At 43.1% G+C, this 20,644-nt stretch overlaps 1 protein-coding gene across 1 annotated transcript in view; it reads right to left on the bottom strand.

Annotated features, from left to right (window-relative positions):
- Window positions 1-16,819, bottom strand: part of Rpgrip1 (RPGR interacting protein 1) — a 116,244-nt gene extending 99,425 nt beyond the window's left edge. Inside the window, exons 1-6 of the mRNA XM_045157710.1 lie at window positions 16,720-16,819; window positions 12,487-12,586; window positions 9,383-9,514; window positions 6,014-6,119; window positions 4,686-4,709; window positions 2,882-3,028 (exon numbers count right to left, since the gene is read on the bottom strand). Coding sequence (XP_045013645.1) covers window positions 2,882-3,028; window positions 4,686-4,709; window positions 6,014-6,119; window positions 9,383-9,514; window positions 12,487-12,586; window positions 16,720-16,741 — 531 coding nt within the window. The 5' untranslated portion in view covers window positions 16,742-16,819. The remainder of the gene's footprint in view (window positions 1-2,881; window positions 3,029-4,685; window positions 4,710-6,013; window positions 6,120-9,382; window positions 9,515-12,486; window positions 12,587-16,719) is intronic.
- Between the last annotated feature and the right edge of the window lie 3,825 nt (window positions 16,820-20,644).

Raw genomic sequence — 20,644 nt, 5'->3', positions numbered from 1 at the left:
TGATTCCCCAGGACCCACATAAGCTGGATGAACAAGGGAGCACACGTATCTGGAGTTTGTTTGCAGTGGCTGGAGGCCCTGGCACACCCATTCTCTCTCTTCCTCTCTCTGCCTCTTTCTCTCTCTCTCCAATAAATAAATAAAAATTTTTTAAAAGTCACTGGGCAGGATGGCACATGCATTTAATCCCAACAGTTGGGTGGCTGAGGTAGGAGTATTGCTGTGAGTTCAAATTCCAAGTGAGCCTGGGCTGGAGCAAAACCTTACCTAAAAAAAAAAAAAGAGAGAGAGAGAGAGAGGCAGGGGCTGGAGAGATGGCTTAGCCCAAGTTTGATTCCCCAATACCAACATAAGCCAGATGTACATGGTGGCCCATGTGTCTGGAGTTTGTTTGCAGTGGCTAGAGGCCCTGGTAGGCTCATTCTCTCTATCTGCCTCTCTTTCTCTGTCTTAAAAAAAAAAAAAAAAAAAGCCAGGTGTGGTGGCACATGCCTTTAATCCCAGCACTCAGGAGGCAGAGGTAGTAAGATTTCCATGAGTTCAAGGCCACCCTGAGACTACAGAGTGAATGTAGCCTGGGCTAAAGCAAAACCCTACCTTGAAAAAAAAAAAAAAAAGAGCCAAGTATGGTAGCACACGCCTTTAATCCCAACACTTGAGAGGCAGAAGTAGGCATATACCCTGGCCACCACTGCTTCTCTGTGGGGCAGCGTCAGTGACCAATGCTTCACAGTTTATGTGTCTGGGTGTGACACTGTAATGTTGGGAAGTAACTCTGAAAGATTACAGATAATCCCAAGAGCTAAACATGGAAATATTCAAGTGGGGTGTGTAGCCTTGTTGTAATAAGGCAATATCCTGTGGAAATATTTTTTTTTTGAACTATGGGTTCTTTTCCACTGAGCAGACATCTTAGCCAATCAGAAAGCGATTGGTTACCCACCAAGGCTGTGTGCCACTATTGCACTTGTGTGTACATCTTCTCAGGGTGTTTGCTTCTGAGTAGCTTTGACCCATGCTTGCTCACACTAATGTTGGCCACTTTCCCCCCATAGCTCATGTAGCGCTTTCTAGCACTACACAGGCTAACAACTATCTGGGGACTGGCTCTCTTCCGGATTCCAGCCAGGTCTCTCTGTGTTCTGTGCTGACAGCATATGGTGTCTTCAGCAGTAAATAGGGTCTTACCTTTTGCCTCAGCTGGGTAGTCAAATGCTTTGAAGTAGACTTAAAACACACCCAACAAAGCTCAGGGAATTTTTTGGAAGAGGGGGCAGAAAGAGTGTAAAAGCCACAGGTTAGGATGTCATGCCCAGAGACATAACTGACTGCTGCTCATACAAGGCACAACCCACAAACCCGTAGGAAATACCAGCAACCCCACTGAGGAGGGCCCCCCGAAGAATGGGCGCAGGGAGGAGGGAAAAGATGGTACCAACACATGATATATTAAAAAAAAAGAAGTATGAGCCAAGGGGTTACACATGCCTTGAATCCCAGCACTTGGGAGGCAGAGGTAGGAGGATCACCATGAGTTCGAGGCCACTCTGAGACTACAAAGTCAACCTGGGCCAGAGTGAGACCCTACCTCGAAAAAAAAAAAAAAATTCTCAAAAATAAAAAGAAAGAAGTCTTTTAAACATATATAATGTTCAGGTGGGCCCTGGAAGACAGAGTTGTTTAAATCACTCACTGTTGTTAACTGAGTAACAAATACATTTGGTAGCAGTTTAACTCTTCCCTTTATATCAAGCGCAATGATACAGGCACTTGTGTTCCTGCTGTTAAATTATTCTTATGCATTTTACCTTAGCTTTTTGTTGTTGTTGTTGTTGTTGTTTTTGTTTTTGTTTTTGAGGTAGGGTCTCACTCTAGCTCAGGCTGATGTGGAATTCACTATGTAGTCTCAGAATGGCCTCGAACTCATGGTGATCCTCCTACCTCTGCCTTCCGAGTGCTGGGATTAAAGGCGTGAGCCACCACGCCCAACCACCTTAGTTTATTTCTGTGCTTCATATTAAATATTTTTATTCATTAACTGAAAACTGAAATAAATGAGTATTATAATATATAAAGGTTGACAAGTTTGAATTGAATCAAATATCTCATTATTATTCACACAGAAGTTTATTTGAATAAATGTTATTTAAACTTTCAAAACAAAAGAACTTTAAAACTGCTCTGGCTGAGTGTGGTCACCCATGACTTTAATCCCAGCACTCGGGGGACAGAGGTAGGAGGATCACTTTGAGTTTGAGGCCAGCCTGGGACTACAGAGTAAGATCCATGTCAGCCTGGACTACGCTGAGGCTCTACCATGAAAAAAAATTTTTTTAATATATTTTATTTATTTGAGAGAAAGAGGGCAAGAGAATAGGTATGCCAGGACCTCCAGCCACTGCAAATGAACTCAAAACACATACGCCCCCTTGTGCATCTGGCTTACATGGGTCCTGGAGAGTTGAACCGGGATCCTTTGGCTTTGCAGGCAAGTGCCTTAACCACTAAGCCATCTCTCCAGCCCCCCAAAATGTTAATGTAAAGTATTTAATCATTTTAGATCCTCAGTGCTCTCATTTGAAAGATGAAATATCTATATAGTTGCTAAAATGGACATCTTATCTTTAAAATTGAAATATAACACTCTTTTTTCTGAGACATAGTCTCATTAACTCAGGTTGCCCTCAAACTTGCCATATACTCAAGAATCACCTGGAACTTATGAACTTTGTGCCTCTACCTCCAGTGCTGGCATTACAGGTGTGCATTACCACACCTGGTTTATATGGCACTAGGAATTGAACCCATGGCTTCAACATGCTAGGTGAGCTCCATCCTCATCCAGCACACATGGCGGCATCTTTTCATGACTGCCATTTACCTCCTTCAAGGTTGTCTGCAAGATAGACATGTCCTCTAGTTGACTCTGCAAGCTCACGGCCTTCTTGCTTTCCTCCGTCAGCTGTGCCCTGAGTTCATTCACTTGGTTGAAGAGGGCATCATGGGCTACACTCAAGATTCCCTGATTCTGCAACCAAAGGAAAATTCTCTAGGCACTATCATATTACCAGCAGGAGTGGTCTCCAGATACCAGCAATCCTAGCATCCCAAATGCATGTCACAAAGAATGACCAACATGATAATCATTGATAGCGTAATGTTTTTATCCTTTCTTTGAAAATTTAGTTTCCCTGGTAGAAAGGACTTTCTATTCAGAGTTATTCATCATTGGAATCTTCATTTTTCCAAGAACTCAACTCATCCCTGGCTCTAAGTTAGGTGCCATCTTCCAAACCTGGTTTTACTTTCTAAGCTATTTGGCTAGTTTTTATATGATATATCTCTCCCATTGTGCCTGGGAAAGTGACAGGTTAGCTCTGGAAGTCATGTGCATTTTTGTATTTTTGTGGCATACTCTTTTGCTGAGACACTGCTGTGGTTTGTCATGCTTGGAAGTCTGTCTTAGTGACTCAGTCACAGACATTCACACAACTCTACCTGCATCCCATTCTCAACAGTGAGCAGGTCCAAACACTTACTATCATCAGAAAATGGCTTCAACAAGTATGGTGCATCTCACCACCACCTCACACATGCTGAAAGAATTCTGGTAAAATTTTTTTTTTTTTTTTTCTTGGAGACAACAAATTGTTGGTAAAATTTTTTGAGGAAATGTTATAATTTTCTAAAGCAATTGACTGAAAAATACCACTGCAAACATTTCTCAACTCAGGTCTCATATTTTAATTTTAATGGAAACAGTAAATATATTATTTGTAGTAATAATCATATAATTTGTCATAGTAGAAATTATATGACCTGATAATTTAGTTGGTTAAGTTTGCTGTTATATGGCTGGGGAGATTTCTCAGTGGTTAAAGGCACCTGCTTGCAAACCCTGCTGGCCCAAGTTTGATTTCCCAGTACCAACGTAAAGCCAGATGCACAAAGTGGCACATGCATCTGGAGTTAATTTGCAGTAACGAGAGGCCCTGGTATGCCCATTCTCATTCTTTCTCTCTCTGTGCTCACAAATAAGTAAAATAAAAATAGTTTTTAAAAGTTGTTATTATAGGGTTGGAGTGATGGCTTAGTGGTTAAGATGCTTGCCTGCAAAGCCAAAGAATAGCATTCCCCAGGACCCACATAAGCCACATGCACAAGGTGGTACATGTGTCTAGAGTTCATTTGCAGTAGCTGAAGGCCCTGGAACACCCATTTTTCTCTGTCTGCCTCTCTTTCTCTCATTAATAAGTGAAATATTAAAAAGAGAGAGAGAGCTAGAGAGACGGCTTAGTAGTTAAGGCGCTTGCCTATGAAGCCTAAGGACCTATGTTCAACTCTCCAGATCCCACATAAGCCATATGCACAAAGGTAAGGCAAGTACATGGTCACACATGCCTGCTAGGTGGCGCAAGTGTCTCGCATTTGATTTCAGTGGCTGAGTCGCCCTTGAACATCAATTCTCTCTCTTTGTCTCAATCTCTGTTTAAAAAAGAAAAGGAGCTGGGAGTGGTGGTGAATGCCTATAATCCCAGCACTTGGGAGACAGAGATAGGAGGATTGCCATGAGTTCAAGGCCATCCTAAGACTACATAGTGAATTCCAGGTCAGCCTGAGCTAGAGTGAGACCCTACCTTGTAAAACCAGATTCAAATCAGATTCAAAGATTCTGTATTAATTACCTTCTGGAACAAGGCTTCATTTGCCTGGAAGAAAGAAGTATTACTTTATCGGTTCAGCAATTTCATGACATGCTTCATATTTATCTTTATTAGAGATGTTTCTAGGAGCTTTACTCACTTCTACCTTCTCACAGTCAGAAGCTTTTGAAAGGGGTTACAGTTAGGGTGACTGGAATCCAGAGAGTAAAAAGGGCAGGAAAGTTTGCATTTGCTAGAAATCAAAGATGATAGGACTTCTTAACTCTTGCCTAGTTCCCTAGACCTGTTTTTCCACAATCAGGACCCCTCCTGGGAGGGAGGTCTTTCATAGGATTTAAACCTGAACTTGGTGTCAGGGCTAGCCTCTTCCTGATACAGCCCCTAACCCTAACCAACCAGCTGTCCCTCTGGTTCACCTGAGCCAGAAGACAGCTCACCACCACCAAAAGGTTATGAACATCTTTGCAAGGAGAGGGCAGGTTCTCTGATCACTTGGGAACTTCCAGCTATGGTGAGTTTTTCCCTCGGTGGTTGGGCCTGTGTAGATCTGTCTGTACTAGAGTGAGACCCTGCCTCAAAAAGCAACAACAGGGCTGGAAAGATGGCTTAGCAGTTAAGGCATTTACCTGTAAAACCAAAGGACCTCAGTTCAATTCCCCAGGACCCATGTAAACCAGATGCACAAGGTTACACACATCTGGAATTTGTTTGCAATGGCTGGAGGCCCTGGCATACCCATTCTTTCTCTCTGTGTCTGCCTCTCTCTCTCTCTAATAAATAAATAAAATAAATTAAAAAAAAAAAAAAAGCAGGCTGGAGAGATGGCTTAGCGGTTGAGCGCTTGCCTGTGAAGTCCAAGGACTCCGGTTGGAGGCTTAATTCCCCCGAACCCACATTAGCCAGATTCACAATGGGGCTCACGCGTCTGGAATTCATTTGCAGTGGCTGGAGGCCCTGGCGTGCCTGTTTGTTCTCTGCCTTTCTCTCTGTGTCTGTCACTCTCAAATAAATACATAAATAAATAAATGAACAAAAAAAAAAATTTAAGAACCAACAACAAAGCAGGGTTTGGTGGCACATGCCTTTAAACCTAGCACTGGGGAGGCAGAGGTAGGAGGATCACCATGAGTTCAGGTCAGCCAGGACTAGAGCAAGACACTACCTTGAAAGAACAAAAAAAAAAAAAAAAAAAAAACAAGAATAAATAAACAATGAAGAAGATAAAAAAAATTTCTTAACTAATTGGTTTCTCCCTATTGCTTTTATGATTCTGGAGATTGAACCCAGAGCCTCCTGAACGAATTGATTTTCCTGTTCTTGAAAACATAGCTTTGTTTATAGTAACTCACCTCTTGAACTTTTGTTAATTGTGCTTTTGTCATTGCTAGTGAGGTGTTCTTTTCATGCAGAAGCTTTTTAAGTTGAATAAGTTCCATATTCTCCTTAATGGATGCGCTGTAGATATAAAATGTTAAAATATTGCATCGGAGAGTAGACAGCATTAAGCATCTTTACTCTGACTGTGTTTCGGTAAGGGCATCCTCTGTGTCCTATGTTCCATTCTCCCTCATAACACACCAGAAGTAGTAATAATATACTTTTTCCTACTCCTTTCTTGTTTTTTTTTTTTTTTTTTTTTTTGAGGTAGGGTCTTCCTCTAGCCCAGGATGACCTGGAACTCACTGCATAGCCTCAGGGTGGCCTTAAACTCATGGCAATCCTCCTACCTCTGCCTCCCGAGTGCTGGGATTAGATGTGTGTACTACCATGCCTGGCTTTTTTTTTTTTTTTTTAATTTGAAGCAGGGTCTCACTCTAGCCTAGGATGACCAAAATCTCACTCTGTAGCCCAGGCTGGCCTTGAACTCATAATGATCCTCCTACCTCAGACTGATCTGGAACTCATTTTGTAGCCCAAGTGCTGGTTTTAAAGGTGTGAGTCACCTTGTCCAGTTGGTTAATCCATTTCTTTTCTTGGGGGTGAGGGGTATTTTTATTTATTCATTTATTTGCTAGAGAAAGTATGGGCATGCCCAGTCCTCTTTCCTAGCACAAAGGAACTCCAAAAGGAGGCACCAAGTTCATTTGGTTTTTCATGGGTACTGGAGAATTGAACCTGGCCCAGAAGGCTTTGCATGCAAGCACTGTTAACTGCTGAGCCATCTCCCCAGTCCTGATTAATTCATTTCTTAACCTAACCTAGGAACCCTATATTAAATTTAATCCTAAACATTCTTTTTTCCTCTGAGATAGAAAAAGTTTCAAATAAAATTCTCTTACTATGCCAGGCATGGTGGCGCATGCTTTTAACCCCAGAACTTGGGAGGTAGAAGTAAGAGGAATGCTATGAGTTCAAGGCCACCCTGACACTAATTCCAAGTCAGCCAAGGCTAGATCAAGACCCTACCTAAAAAAAAAAAAAAAAAAAAAAAAAAAAAAAAAAAATGTGATACATTTATATAATAGAGTTCTATTCAGTGGTAAAGAAAAATGAAATTTGCAAGGAAATATATGAATCTGGAAAGGATTATACTAAGGTAACCCAGTACCAGGAAGCCAAACTCCACATCTTCTCTCTTATATGTGGATCATAGCTACAAATGTTTAGACTTGTATGTGAGTTGGGGTAAAACTCGGTAGCAGAGGCCAGTAAGCTAGAAAGGGGCTATAAGAGAGGAGAAGAGGGGAGGATGGTATTGTATATATGTAAGCAAAGAACAGATTACTAAACCAGGATGGTGGCACATGCCTTTAATCCCAGCACTTGGAAGGCAGAGGTAGGAGGATCATTATGAGTTCGAGGCCACCCTGAGACTGAAGAGTGAATTCTAGGTCATCCTGGGCTAGAGGAAGACCCTACCTCAAAAAAAGAAAGAAAGAAAATAAAAAGAAAAACAGATTACTAGGGATTGAATGGTCTAAGTGAGGTCAGGGGAAGAGATTGAGTAAAGAAAGGGTGGGGAGGGCTAATCAAACTTTAAGAAGGAGCAGGGCGTGGAGGCCCACACCTTTAATCCCAGTACTTGAGAGGCAGAGGTAGGAGGATGTCAGTGAGTTCAAGGCCACCCTGAGACTACATAATGAATTCCAGGTCAGCCTAGACTAGTGAGACCTTACCTCAACAACAACAACAAAATTAAGAGGGTATGAATAAGCCATATAGAAACCTACTTTTATGGACAATGGTGTACCCAGAAGCAATAGATTGCTACTAGAAAAATGTCAATGCCAGGGATGGGATACCTTCCAGTGAGTTGTTTGCCAGGGCGGTCCCTGATGTCCCCAAAACATTACAGGCCATTGCCAAGACTCTTGGTTTCCCACTAGGAATAGACGGTAAGACCCTATTGCCAAAGACTCCATATGCTTGGGCTTCAAGGTCACTGAGAAATCAAGCTGGAGCTGAGCTGAAAACCTCTTCCCTATAGACTAGCTGACAAAAAGGTGAAAAAAAAACTACACTGCATGCAGCTCTATGGGAGAAAAGTCATCAGTGGAGATAAACAATAGTGGACACTGCAAGCCTTAAGTCTGGCCAGCCAGGCCAAATAAGTGCAAGAATGGCATGTCTAACAGACATGAGGGAAACCAACCGCTCCCTAATTTGACTGGAGGCCCATTCCACAGGAAGGAATACATGCCTGATACTGAAAACCTATGACAGGGGAGGTCATGAGCCCTAGGGGGATAACACCTACTAGCGTTCAGTTAAATGCATATACTATGCTCACCAAACTGCCAAGTAAGCACTTCTCTTAATGTTCACACTCATATACTAATGCTGCTCTCACTTTTGGTTTAGAGAAGCTTCTCTTTTTAGATGGTGGTGACCTCTGGGATAACACAAAAGGTGCCATAGTGCTGAGAAGTGACAAAGGAGTGATCAGCACTGAAATATCTCTATCACACCCTCTAAGGCTCAGGGTCCATTGCAGAAGAAGTGACAGGATGAATATAAGAGCCAAAAGAAGGACAGGACTCCTTATAATACTCTCCAGACACAAAATGGCCTGGATACCCATGACCTCACAGTGCCTGACACTACCTACACAAGACCATCATAACAGCAGGAAAAGATGATGACATCAAAATAAAAGAGACACTGATTGAGAAGGGATATGATGGACAGTAGATTTATGAAGGGGAGAGTGAGGGAAAGGAGGGAATTATCATGGTTTATTGTCTATACTTATGGAAGTTGTCAATAAAAAAAAAAAAAAGCAAGCTGGGCATGGTGGCACATGCCTTTCATCCCAGCACTTGGGAGACAGAGGTAGGAGGATCACTGTGAGTTCAAGGCCATCCTGAGACTACATAGTGAATCCCAGGTTAGCCTGAGCTAGAATGAGACCCTAGCTTAAAGAAACAAAAAAAAAAAAAAAAAAAAAAGGTTAGAAAAAATAAATAAATGAGGGCTGGAGAGATGGCTTAGTGGTTAAGGCACTTGCCAGCAAAGCCAATGGATCTAGAACGCACATAAGCCAGATGCACAAGGTGGCACATACATCTGGAGTTCATGTACAGTGGTTGGAGGTCCTGGCATGCCCATTCTCATTCTCTCTCTCTCTCTGTCTTTGTCTCTGACTCTTTCTCTTCTCTCAAATAAATAAATAAATAAATATTTTCAAAAAATTAATGAAATCAAATCAAATTCAATAAAAAAGAATCTCTTACTGTTTTCACTATTACTCAGTTTGAGGCATAGAATGCCATTCTTACCGAAGCTCTGCAGCCTTCTGAGCACACGACAGTGAACCTCTGTGTTCTAACTGTTCTTCTTTGGACCACACTTTCTCAGGAGATGTGGGTCGTTCTTCCACTTCGATGGTATTGCTAGTCATAAAGCGAGCACTGTCAGGCATACATACACCAATGAGTTTAGCCCAAACCATAAATTACACTGTTAAGATTAAACACAAACAGGAGAAATAGAAACTTGTTAAAGGGGCTTAGAATTAAGCTATCTGGGGCTTAGAAGATGGCTCAGTTGCTAAAGGCACTTGTTTGCAAAGCCTGCTAGCCCAAGATTGAATTCCCAAGTTGCCAATGTAGACCAGATGAAAAAAAGTGATGAAGATTGATTGTGGTGGCACATGCTGGTAAGGAACTGGCAAAGAAGGAGGATCAGGAGTTCAAGGCCAGTCTGGCTACAGGTGAGTTCCAGGCCAGCCTGGGCTAGAGTGAGACCCTGCTTTGAAAAACAGAAAAAAACAGCTGGGTGTGGTGGCGCACACTTTTAATCCCAGCACTCAGGAGGCAGAAGTAGGAGGATCTCCATTGAGTTCGAGGCCACCCTGAGACTACATAGTGAATTCCAGGTCAGCCTGGGCTAGAGCAAGACCCTACCTTGAAAAAAAACAAAAAAAGAAAAGAAAAAACAGTACAAGCATCTGCCATTTGTTTTCAGAGACAACAGCCCTAATGCATGTAGAGGATAATCTTACAAAATACAGTCAAGTGGATAGATGAGGGAATTACAATGTAGGACTAGAGAACAGAAGGAAAAGATACCTTCAACTGAGAAAAATGGCCATTATTTTTCTTACCCCAAAAGACAGATAGATACTTGTTTACCTTTTTTTTTTTTTTTAAATTTGGTTTTTCCAGGTAGGATCTTGCTGTAATCCTGAATAGCCTGGGATTCACTATGGAGTCTCAAGCTGGCCTCAAACTCACAGCTTCAGGCTCCCAATTGCTGGGATTAAGGGTGTGTACCACCACGCCCAGCCTGTTTTCCTTTTTTTCTTTTTTTTTTTCAAGGTAGGGTCTTGCTTTAGCCCAGGTTGACCTGGAATTCAGTCTGCAGTCTCAGGGTGGCCTTCAATTCACACTGACTGATCCTTCTACCTCTGCCTCCTCAGTGCTGGGATTAAAGGTGTGTGCCAACCATGTCCGGCTTTGTTTTTTCCTTTTTTTTCAGTTAGCAATAACCGCACTTCGGATAAACCTCATTGGCTACGATACTGCCACTGCACAAAGTATTTTTTCCTTTTTTAAAATTTTATTGAGGCAAGCCAAACAGACTGGACTTTTTTTTTTTTTTAAATGAAAAAGGCTGTGAGCTAGAGCTTGAGGGAGAAAGCAACAGAGAGACAATTGGTGTGCCAGAGCCTTCAGCCTCTATAATGAAACTCCAAACATATGCACCACATTGTGTCCATGTGCAACTATACACATGCATCATCTTGTATGTCTGGCTTATGTGGGATCTCAGGAGTAGAACATGGGTTCTTAGGCTTCACAGCAAGCATCTTAACTGCTAAACACCTCTCCAGCCCTGTATTTCCATTTTTAAACAATGTTGGAGTTTGGCTTTCAACCTTTTTGATTATCTTGGAAATCACCAATATATGATAGATACATTGTATTTCCAATTAAGGCGGTAGAGGCAGCTGGGTATAGTGGCACATGCTTTTAATCCCAGCACTTGGGAGACCAAGGTAGGAGAATCACTGTGAGTTCGAGGCCAGCCTGATACTACATAGTTAATTCCAGGTCAGCTCTGAGCTAGAGTGCGACCCTACCTGAAAAAAAAAAAAAAAAAAAGGACTAGAGAGATGGCTCTCTCGAATAAAAATAAGGCTGGATGGCTTAGCAGTTAAGGTACTTGCCTGTGAAGCCTAAGGATGCATGTTCAACTCCTCAGATCCCACACAATGCACACAATGGGGCACACACATCTGAAGTTCCATTGCAGTGCCTTAAGGTCCTGGTACACCAATTTCCTCCCTCTCTCCCTCTCTCTCTTTCTCTCTCTCTCATAAAAACAAGGCATCAAATGGGAAAGTGTGGGGGTGGGGAGGGAGGGAATTACCATGGGATATATTTTATAATCATGGAAAATGTTAATAAAAATTAAAAAAAAATAAAAACAAGGCAGTCTGTTGGGCTTGACCCCCCCCCCCCGATCTATCTACCTATCTATCTATCTATATAAATTTATTTTTAAAAAAATCAGGGCTAAGCCTGTGTGGTGGCACACCTTTAATCCCAGCATCCAGAAGGCAGAATTAGGAGGATCACCATGAGCCAGAGGCCACTCAGAATACACAGTGAATTCCAGGTCAGCCTGGACTAGAGCGAGATTCTACCTCAAAAAAAAAAAAAAAAAAAAAAAAAGGGCTAGAGAGATGGCTTAGTGGTTAAGGTATTTGCCTGCAAAACTTAATGACCTAGGTTCAATTCCCAGTTCCCACATAAACCCGATGCACAAGGTGGCACGTGTGTCTGGAGTTCATTTGCATTGGTTAGAGGGCTTGGTGTGCCCATTCTCTCTTTCTCTCTCTCTCTCTGTCTCAAATAATTAACTCAAAGTTTTTTAAAAAGGCCATTCTGTTGAGCTTGCCATTATATGTACATAAATATATGTGTGTGTGTATATATATATATACACACATATATGTATATGTACATACATATACATACATATATATATACATATGTACATATGAGTGTGTGTGTGTATATATATATATGTATATATATATATATGTATATATATATATATATATATATATATATATACACATGTGTGTGTGTGTTTAATTTCTTTAAAAAAAAAGAGGGCTGGAGAGGTGGCTTAGCAGTTAAAGCACTTGCCTGTGAAGCCTAAGGACCCACATTCAATTCCCCAGTTCCCATGTAAGCCAGATGTACAAGGTAGCATGCAGTGGCTAAGGCCCATGCCATGCCCATTTTCTCCCTCCCCCCACCTCAAATAAATAAATAAATAAAACATTTTAAAAAAAAGAAAAAGAAACAACCCCCCCCCAAAAAAAACAAACGTCAGGGTCAACAACATGGGGTACACAAAAAGAACTCACAGTTGACTGTGTTCACTGGTGATTTCACCTCTGCTTTTTTCATCCTCCACATGTTCCTTGAATGTGGGAGGGGCTGTGTAGCTGAGCCTACCACTCATTCCTAAAAGTTTAGGCAGGAAAAGATACAGAATTTGGCAATAGTACCTTCCAGAACACAACACTCTGAAGTTAGGATATCAAAGGCTGGCCTTAGGGAGCCTTGAGACCTGGGAAAATCTTTCTGTGACAACTAGCCCCTGAGGAGAGGACCTTCTTATTATTGACTAGCGCTACAAGTGTCAAGCCAAGGGATAGAGACTGACTAAATAGAAAGGAACGTGCAGCCTTGTCCAGAGCAGGTCTAGCCCTAATGTGTCTTTACGTTTAATGCCTGGTACATAATGGGTACCCAATAATGCTGAACCACTACATAGTACTGAAATTTATTTTAATTTCTTTTTGGTTTTTCGAGGTAGGGTCTCACTCTGGTCCATGCTGACCTGGAATTCGCTATGTAGTCTCAGGGTGGCCTTGAACTCATGGTGATCCTCCTACCTCTGCCTCCCAAGTGCTGTGATTAAAGGTGTGTGCCACCACGCCTGGCTTAATTAATTTCTTTGTTTTGTTTCTTGAGGTAGGGTCTCACTCTAGCTCAGGCTGATCTGGAATCTGCTCTCTAGTCTTGGGGTAGCCTGGAATTCATAGCGATCCTCCTACCTCTGTCTCCCAAGTGCTAGGATTAAAGGCATGCACCACCATGCCTGGCCTAAAATTGTTCTTGTTTTTCAAGGTGGGGGGGTCTCACTCTAGTTCCTTATGTACCAGGCACTAAACATCAAGACACATCTGTGTTAGACCCTTCCCTGGAATTCACTCAGGGTGGCCTCAAATGATGGTGATCCTCCTACCTCTGCCTCCCACGTGCTGGGATTAAAGGCGTGTGCCACCATGCCCAGCTTAAATTTTTTTTTTTTAAGTTAGCTTACAAAGCATACAAAGCAATAGGATTTTCATATATATATATACACACATACATATATGTTATTATTATATATACATTAAATGTGTTCTTACTCCTTCCTCTCTCCCTTTGCTTTCCCCCCTCCCCCAAGGTAGGGTCTCACTCTAGCCTAGGATGACCTGGAACTCTGTAGCTCCAGGCTGGCCTCTAACACACAGTGATCCACCTGAAGGGTTAATGAAGCCTTAAAGGTGTTTGAAGGGTTAATAAAGTTCTAAGGTTGCTGAGACAAGCTGACCCCGAAACAGAGGCTTGAGAATGAAGGCCAAATTTCTTGGTAATCATACATCCCCAGACATTGGGCCTGAAAAAGAAATACAAGTACCTGTTCAATGAAAAGCCACTATTCTATACAATAACATATTCACAGGCTGAAGACAGCACAGTTTAATTTTAAAAGTTGTAGGCCGGGTGTGGTGGTGCATGTCTTTAATCCCAGAACTCGGCAGGCAGAAGTAGGATTACCATGAGTCTGAGGTCACCCTGAGACTACATAGTGAATTCCAGTGAGTCCCTACTTCCAAACCACCTCCTCTCCACTACCCCCCAAAAAAGTTGCAACTGTCTCATCAGAAGGGAAATGGCCTTGTTCCTATCTCAATTTCCCCAACCCACATCTTTGCTTATGCTCTTCTCGCCCCTTATTTTGTATAAAAAGTCTGCTCAGTAATAACCTCCTCCATGTAGACCAGCTGACAAAAAGCTGAAAGAGGGCTGGAGAGATGGCTTAGCGGTTAAGCGCTTGCCTGTGAAGCCTAAGAACCCTGGTTCGAGGCTCGGTTCCCCAGGTCCCACGTTAGCCAGATGCACAAGGGGGCGCATGCGTCTGGAGTTCGTTTGCAGAGGCTGGAAGCCCTGGCGCGCCCATTCTCTCTCTCTCCCTCTATCTGTCTTTCTCTCTGTGTCTGTCGCTCTCAAATAAATAAATAAAAATTAAAAAAAAAAAAAAGCTGGAAGAAGCCATTCTGCATGCAGTTCAATGGGAGAAAGAAAAATCACCAGTGAAGATACTCAACAGTGGACACTGCAAGCCTTACATTTGGCCAGCCAGGCCAAATGAGCCAATGGGTGCAATAGTGACACGTCTATCATGGTGGAAACCAACCGCCCTCTAATTGGACTGGAGGCCCGCTCCATGGGAGGGGATACATCCCTGATACTGAAAAGTTAATACAGGGGTAGTTATGAGCCCTAGGGGTGTAACGTCTGCTGATGTCTGGCTAAATGTATAAACTATGCTTATCAAACTGCCCAGTAAGCACTTCTCTTAATGCTCATACCCTTATATTAATGCTACTCTCACTTTTGGTAGAGAATCTTCTCTTTTCAGATGGCAGTGACCTTGGGAAGGCATCATGGTGCTAGAAAGAAGTGACAGGAGTGCTCAGTACTACAATATGTCTATCACACCTTCCAAGGCTCAGGGTCTATTGCAAAAGAGGTGGTGGGAAGAATGTAAGAGCCAAAGGAAGGGTAGGACTCTGTGGTGGTTTGATTCAGGTGTCCCCCATAAACTTAGGTGTTCTGAATACTAGGTTCCCAGCTGATGGATATTTGGGAATTAATGCCTCCTGGAGGGAGTGTATCATTGGGAGCGGGCTTATGGGTATTAAAGCCAGTTTCCCCTTGCCAGTGTTTGGCACACCCTCCTGTTGCTGTAGTCCACCTTATGTTGGCCAGGGGGTGATGTCCACCCTCTGCTCATGCCATCATTTTTCCCCTGCCATCGTGGAGCTTCCCCTCGAGCCTGTAAGCCAAAATAAATCTCTTTTTCCCAGAAACTGCTCTTGGTTGGGTGATTTCTAACAGCAATGCGACCCAGACTGCAACAGACTCCTTACAACGTGCTCCCCCCAGACACAAAATGGCCTGGATATCCATGACCTGTGTAGTGCCTGACACTACCTACACAAGACCATCATAAGAGGAGGAAAAGATCATGACAACAAAATAAAAGAGACTGGGCTGGAGAGATGGCTTAGCAGTTAAACGCTTGCCTGTGAAGCCTTAGGACCACAGTTCGAGGCTTGATTCTCCAGGACCCATGTTAGCCAGATGCACAAGGGGGTGTACATCTGAAGTTCGTTTGCAGTGGCTGAAAACCCTGGCACACCCATTCTCTCTCTCTTTCTCTCTCTCTATCTGCCTCTTCCTCTCTCTGTCACTCTCAAATAAATAAAAATGAACAAAAAAATTTTAAAATAAAAAAAAAAGAGACTGAGAGGGGGAGGGGATATGATGGAGAGTGGAGTTTCAAAGGGGAAAGTGGGGGTTGGGAGGGCATTACCATGGGATTTTTTTTTTTTTCAAGGTAGGGTCTCACTCTGGCTCAGGCTGACCTGAAATTCACTCTGTAGTCTCAGGGTGGGCTCGAACTCTCAGCGATCCTCCTACCTCTGCCTCCCGAGTGCTGGGATTAAAGGCGTGCACCACCACGCCCGGCTTGGGATTTTTTTTATAATCATGGAAGTTCTTAATAAATTGAAAAACAAATTTAAAAAAAAAGTCTGCTCAGATTTAAAAATATGCCACTGCAGCCTTGAACCGGAAAAGATCTTACAGTCCTTCATTGCTTGACCCCAATAAAGCAGTCTGTAGCCTTTGAGGTCTGGTTTCCTTTCTCATTCACATTATCCCAGTAGGTTCTGATCCCAATGATCAGATCTAACACCACCTACCTCTGCCTCCCAAGTTGAAAAGCTGCTCTTTTCATGCTCCTTCCCCCTACCCCACTTTGGTTCTTTTCCCCAGATAAATCCACTTCTGCTTTTTTTTTCTCTTCCTATTTCTGCTTTCTTATTGTACATATATTTCATTTCTTCTCTCTCTCTCGGAGGTAGGATCTCCCTCTAGCCCAGGCTGACCTGGAACTAACTATGTAGTCTCAGAGTGGCCTGGAACTCAACAGCGATCCTCCTACCTCTGCCGCCAAGTGCTGGGATTAACGGCGTGCGCCACCATGCCGGCTTCATTTTGTTTTCAGTGGTCCTGAGTATTTATCCACAGCCTTGTGAGTACTAAGCAAGCATTCTACCACGAGCTACACCCCAGCAGTAAATTGGGAATTTTGGATCTAACATTCCACTCAGGAAATAACAAAATTTCTGGAAGTAGAAAGGAGAGAAAACAAAGACCAACTGGGCTACAGGCCTTACGTTAGGGAGGAAAATACGCCTGGTGCATCAGTCCTCTCACTGTTTCAGTCCTGTCTGGGACACAATCCTAAGCCTCACCCTTCTTGGGCTTCTCCCACATTTGCACGCTGGTGGTGTGGAGCCGTCTGAGTCCTGCGTGGACGCGGGGCTGGGTTCCTGGCGCCCTGGGGCCACCGCGCTGCTCCGGCAACCGGCGTGGCGAGGAGCGCCCCCTGGCGGCCCTTGGGAGTGGCGCGGCTGTCGCTGTCTGGGCCTTTGCACGCCCACCCTGGCTCCGAGCTGTCAGTGTCCTTAACGCGGCCCTCAGCCTAAGGCAGAACAGAGCAGTGGCTTTCCCAGCCCATCCCACCCCCACCCCATGCTGGGGTTAAACTGAGGGCTTGCTGTACGCAAGCACTCCTCTGAGCTATAGCCCCTAGCCTAGGTTTCCTCTTTTATGACAGTTAATTCTATCGTTTAGTAGGAGACAGATAATCATGAGTTGATCTGTAATATGAATCCATCTACTACGATCCAGTATTTACACTGAAAAATAATTTTCCTTCCTCTATATCACACTCACTCCATGAGAACAGGGGATATCCTGGTCTAGGGTTTGTTCTATTCCCTAAATTTACCTTAGGAAAAAACGATTAAGGCACTCTTCCAAAAAAAAATTTTTTTTGGTTTTTCCGAGGTGGGTTTCACTCTAGCCCAGGGTGACTTGGAATTCACTATGTAGTTCCAGGCTGGCCTCCACCAGCAATCCTCTACCTCTGCCTCCTGAGTTTTGGGATTAAGGGGTGTGCCACAACACCCATTCCAGTTGAACTTTTGGTGCTCAGTTTCCTCATCTACAAATAAAGATGAGCCCAGAGTGGTGGCACACCCCTTTAATCCCAGCACCTGGGCGGCAGAGGTAGGAGGATCACCATGAGTTCAAGGCCACCCTGAGACTGCATAGTGAATTCCAGGTCAGCCTGGACTACAGTGAAATTCTACCTTTAAAAAAAAAAACTACACACACATATATATATATGTATGTATGTATGTATGTATGTATGTATATATATATATATATGTGTGTGTGTGTGTGTGTGTGTGTATGTATGTATGTATGTATGTATATATATGTATGGCTTGAGAAATGGTTTGGCGATTAAAGCGCTTGCCTGCAAAGCCAAAGGACCTAGGTTCAATTCCCCAGGACATGGTAGTGCATGCATCTGGAGTTTGTTTGCAGTGGCTGGAGGCCCTGGTGTGTCCATTCTCTATCTGCCTCTCTCTCTTTCTCTCTCTCAAATTAAATAAATAAAATATTTAAATAAAGAAATAAAGAGAGCCGGGCGTGGTGGCACATGCCTTTAATCCCAGCACTCGGGAGGCAGAGGTAGGAGGATTGCCGAGTTCGAGGCCACCTGAGACTCCATAGTGAATTCCAGGTCAGCTTGGGTTAGAGTGAGACCCTACCTCGAAAAAAAAAAAAAAAAAAAGAAAGAAAGAAATAAAAAGAGGGCTGAGGGCTGGAAGATTGCTTAGAGGTTATGGTACATGCCTGCAAAGCCCAAGGACACAGGTTTAATTGTCCAGTTCCCATGTAAGCCAGATGCACATGGTGGCACATGCATCTGGAGTTTGTTTGCAGTGGCTAGAGGCCCTGGCAAGCCCATTCTCTCCTCTCTCTCTCTCTCTCTCTCTCGGTCTGTTTCTAATAACTAAATTAAAAAAAACATTAAAAATTTTTTTAAAATTAAAAAGATGTTTCAGATTGAGATGGGGAGGGGATATGATGGAGAATGGAGTTTCAAAGGGGAAAGTGGGGGAAGGGAGGGTATTACCATGGGATATTTTTTATAATCATGGAAGTTGTTAATAAAAAAATTTGAAAAAAAAGATGATTCAGTAGACTCTTATGAAAAACAAGTGAGCACGCAGGGCGTAGTGTCACATGACTTTAATCCCAGCACTTGGGAGGCAAAGGTAGGTGGGTCACTGTGAGTTCAAGGCCACCCTGAGACTACATAGTGAATTCAGGTCAGCCTGAGATAGAGTGAGACCCTACCTCAGAAAAAAGAAAAAAGAAAAAGAAAGAAAAACAAAACAAAACAACAACAACAAAATATAAGTGAGCATATGTAAAGTGCCCAGCAGGGTGATGTATTACATGCACTATTGGTATTAGCTGTTATTACCTATCACTATAGCCAAATAAACAAAGCAGGACATGAAATAGCTAGGAACCTGCCCAAAATCAGGAAGATAGAATCTAGTTTAGTTGCTTAACATCTATAACCTCAAGTACTCTTTGGTTATCAACTGAGAAACAAGATTATTTTGGCCTGCTAAGGTTTAAGTGAGCATCTCCCAGAGGTCTATGCATTAAACCTTGGTCCCCAGAGATAGTACTGTGAACTTTTCAGAGAGGATCCCTAGTGGGAGATCCTCAGGTCATGGGAAGGGAATATACTTTCTTTGCTCAGCTCCTGAGCTGAGCTGTGTACTCTACCATATGCTCATACCAAAGGCATAAAGAATGGAGACACTCATTCTTGGACAGAGACCTCCAAAGCCATGAACCAAAATACACCTTTTCACTTTAATTAGCCCAGATGCTTGGTTTTAGTAACAGAAATCTGACAGATGCATGGCCCATGCAACCTTTTGACCACCAAATTCTCAAATTCTATACACAACATGCCAGGCATGGGGGTGTACACCTTTAATTCCAGGACCCATGAGGCCTGTGTTAGAGTGAAACCCTACCTGGAAAAACAAACAAACAAAAAAAGCAAGGCATGTTGGCACATGCCTTTAATCCCAGCACTTGGGAGGTAGAGGTAGGAGGAACAGTGGCCTAGAGTGGAAACCTCAAGTTCTGAAGCTTCCAGAGGAGGCTCTGAAATGACAAGGGGAAAAGAAACCGGTACGTTTGACATCTGGGAACTGAGCCTAGCCTCAATTTTCTTGTTACAATTTCACTATTATTATTCACTATTCATTATAACTCGCTATTATTATGTAGTCTCAGGGTGGCCTCGAACTCTCAGTGATCCTCCTACCTCTGCCTCCTGAGTGCTAGGATTAAAGATGTGTGCCACCACACTCCACAACTGTTCCTGAATTCTGACAGCATCAGATCTGGAGCAAACCCCTATTTCATTGTACCCTCACCCAAATCACCTAACCAAAGCCCAAATACTATATATTTAGCACATTTACTGAGATGCCTTTAATGCTACTGGCACTGTATGCATTTTTCTGTGCTCTCTCTAGCAGTAATGACTAATAAATCCAATTTGCTGAACTACAGGTGTCTTTGGTTGGAAGACCCTGGCACCAGTATCTTCAAAGTATGCCTTAGAGATGGACTTCAGAACTCTCCTCCTTCTTCTTCTAAGCATTGTTATTTTGTGGGGGTTGGGGTACGCTCTTACTCTAGCCCAGGCTAACCTGGAATTCACTACGTATTCTCAGGGAGGCATCGAATTCACGGTGATCCTCTTACCTCTGCTTCCTGAGTCTGGGATTAAAGGTGTGTGCCACCACGTCTGGCATTTTTTTTTTCAACCTTTACTTTTACTTGGAAAATAAAGACATCTTTGCATACTTGCCCTGACAGCCCTTGTGCTGCCAAAATTTTGCAGTTTCTCAGTCTCTATAAGGCTTTCCTGTCCAAGGCAAGAGCCTGCCTAATCTCTTGCTGTATGTGTTAACATAATACCACCTTGTTTACCAATGATACTCTGGGGTCTGTGGTAACTTTATTGATGTATCTGCTAGAATTTTTTTTTAAAAAAGTGGTTCATGGGTTGGAGAGATGGCTTAGCAGTTAAGCGCTTGCCTGTGAAGCCTAAGGACCCCGGTTCAAAACTCTATTCCCCAGGTCTCATGTTAGCCAGATGCACAAGGGGGCGCACGCATCTGGAGTTCATTTGCAGTGGCTGGAGGCCCTGGCGCGCCCATTCTCTCTTTCTCTATCTGCCTCTTTCTCTGTCTGTTGCTCTTTAAATAAAAATAAACAAAA

The sequence above is a fragment of the Jaculus jaculus genome, chromosome 8, assembly GCF_020740685.1.
Source record: "Jaculus jaculus isolate mJacJac1 chromosome 8, mJacJac1.mat.Y.cur, whole genome shotgun sequence".
NCBI lineage: Eukaryota > Metazoa > Chordata > Mammalia > Rodentia > Dipodidae > Jaculus > Jaculus jaculus.
This window is presented reverse-complemented; position numbering and strand designations above follow the sequence as displayed.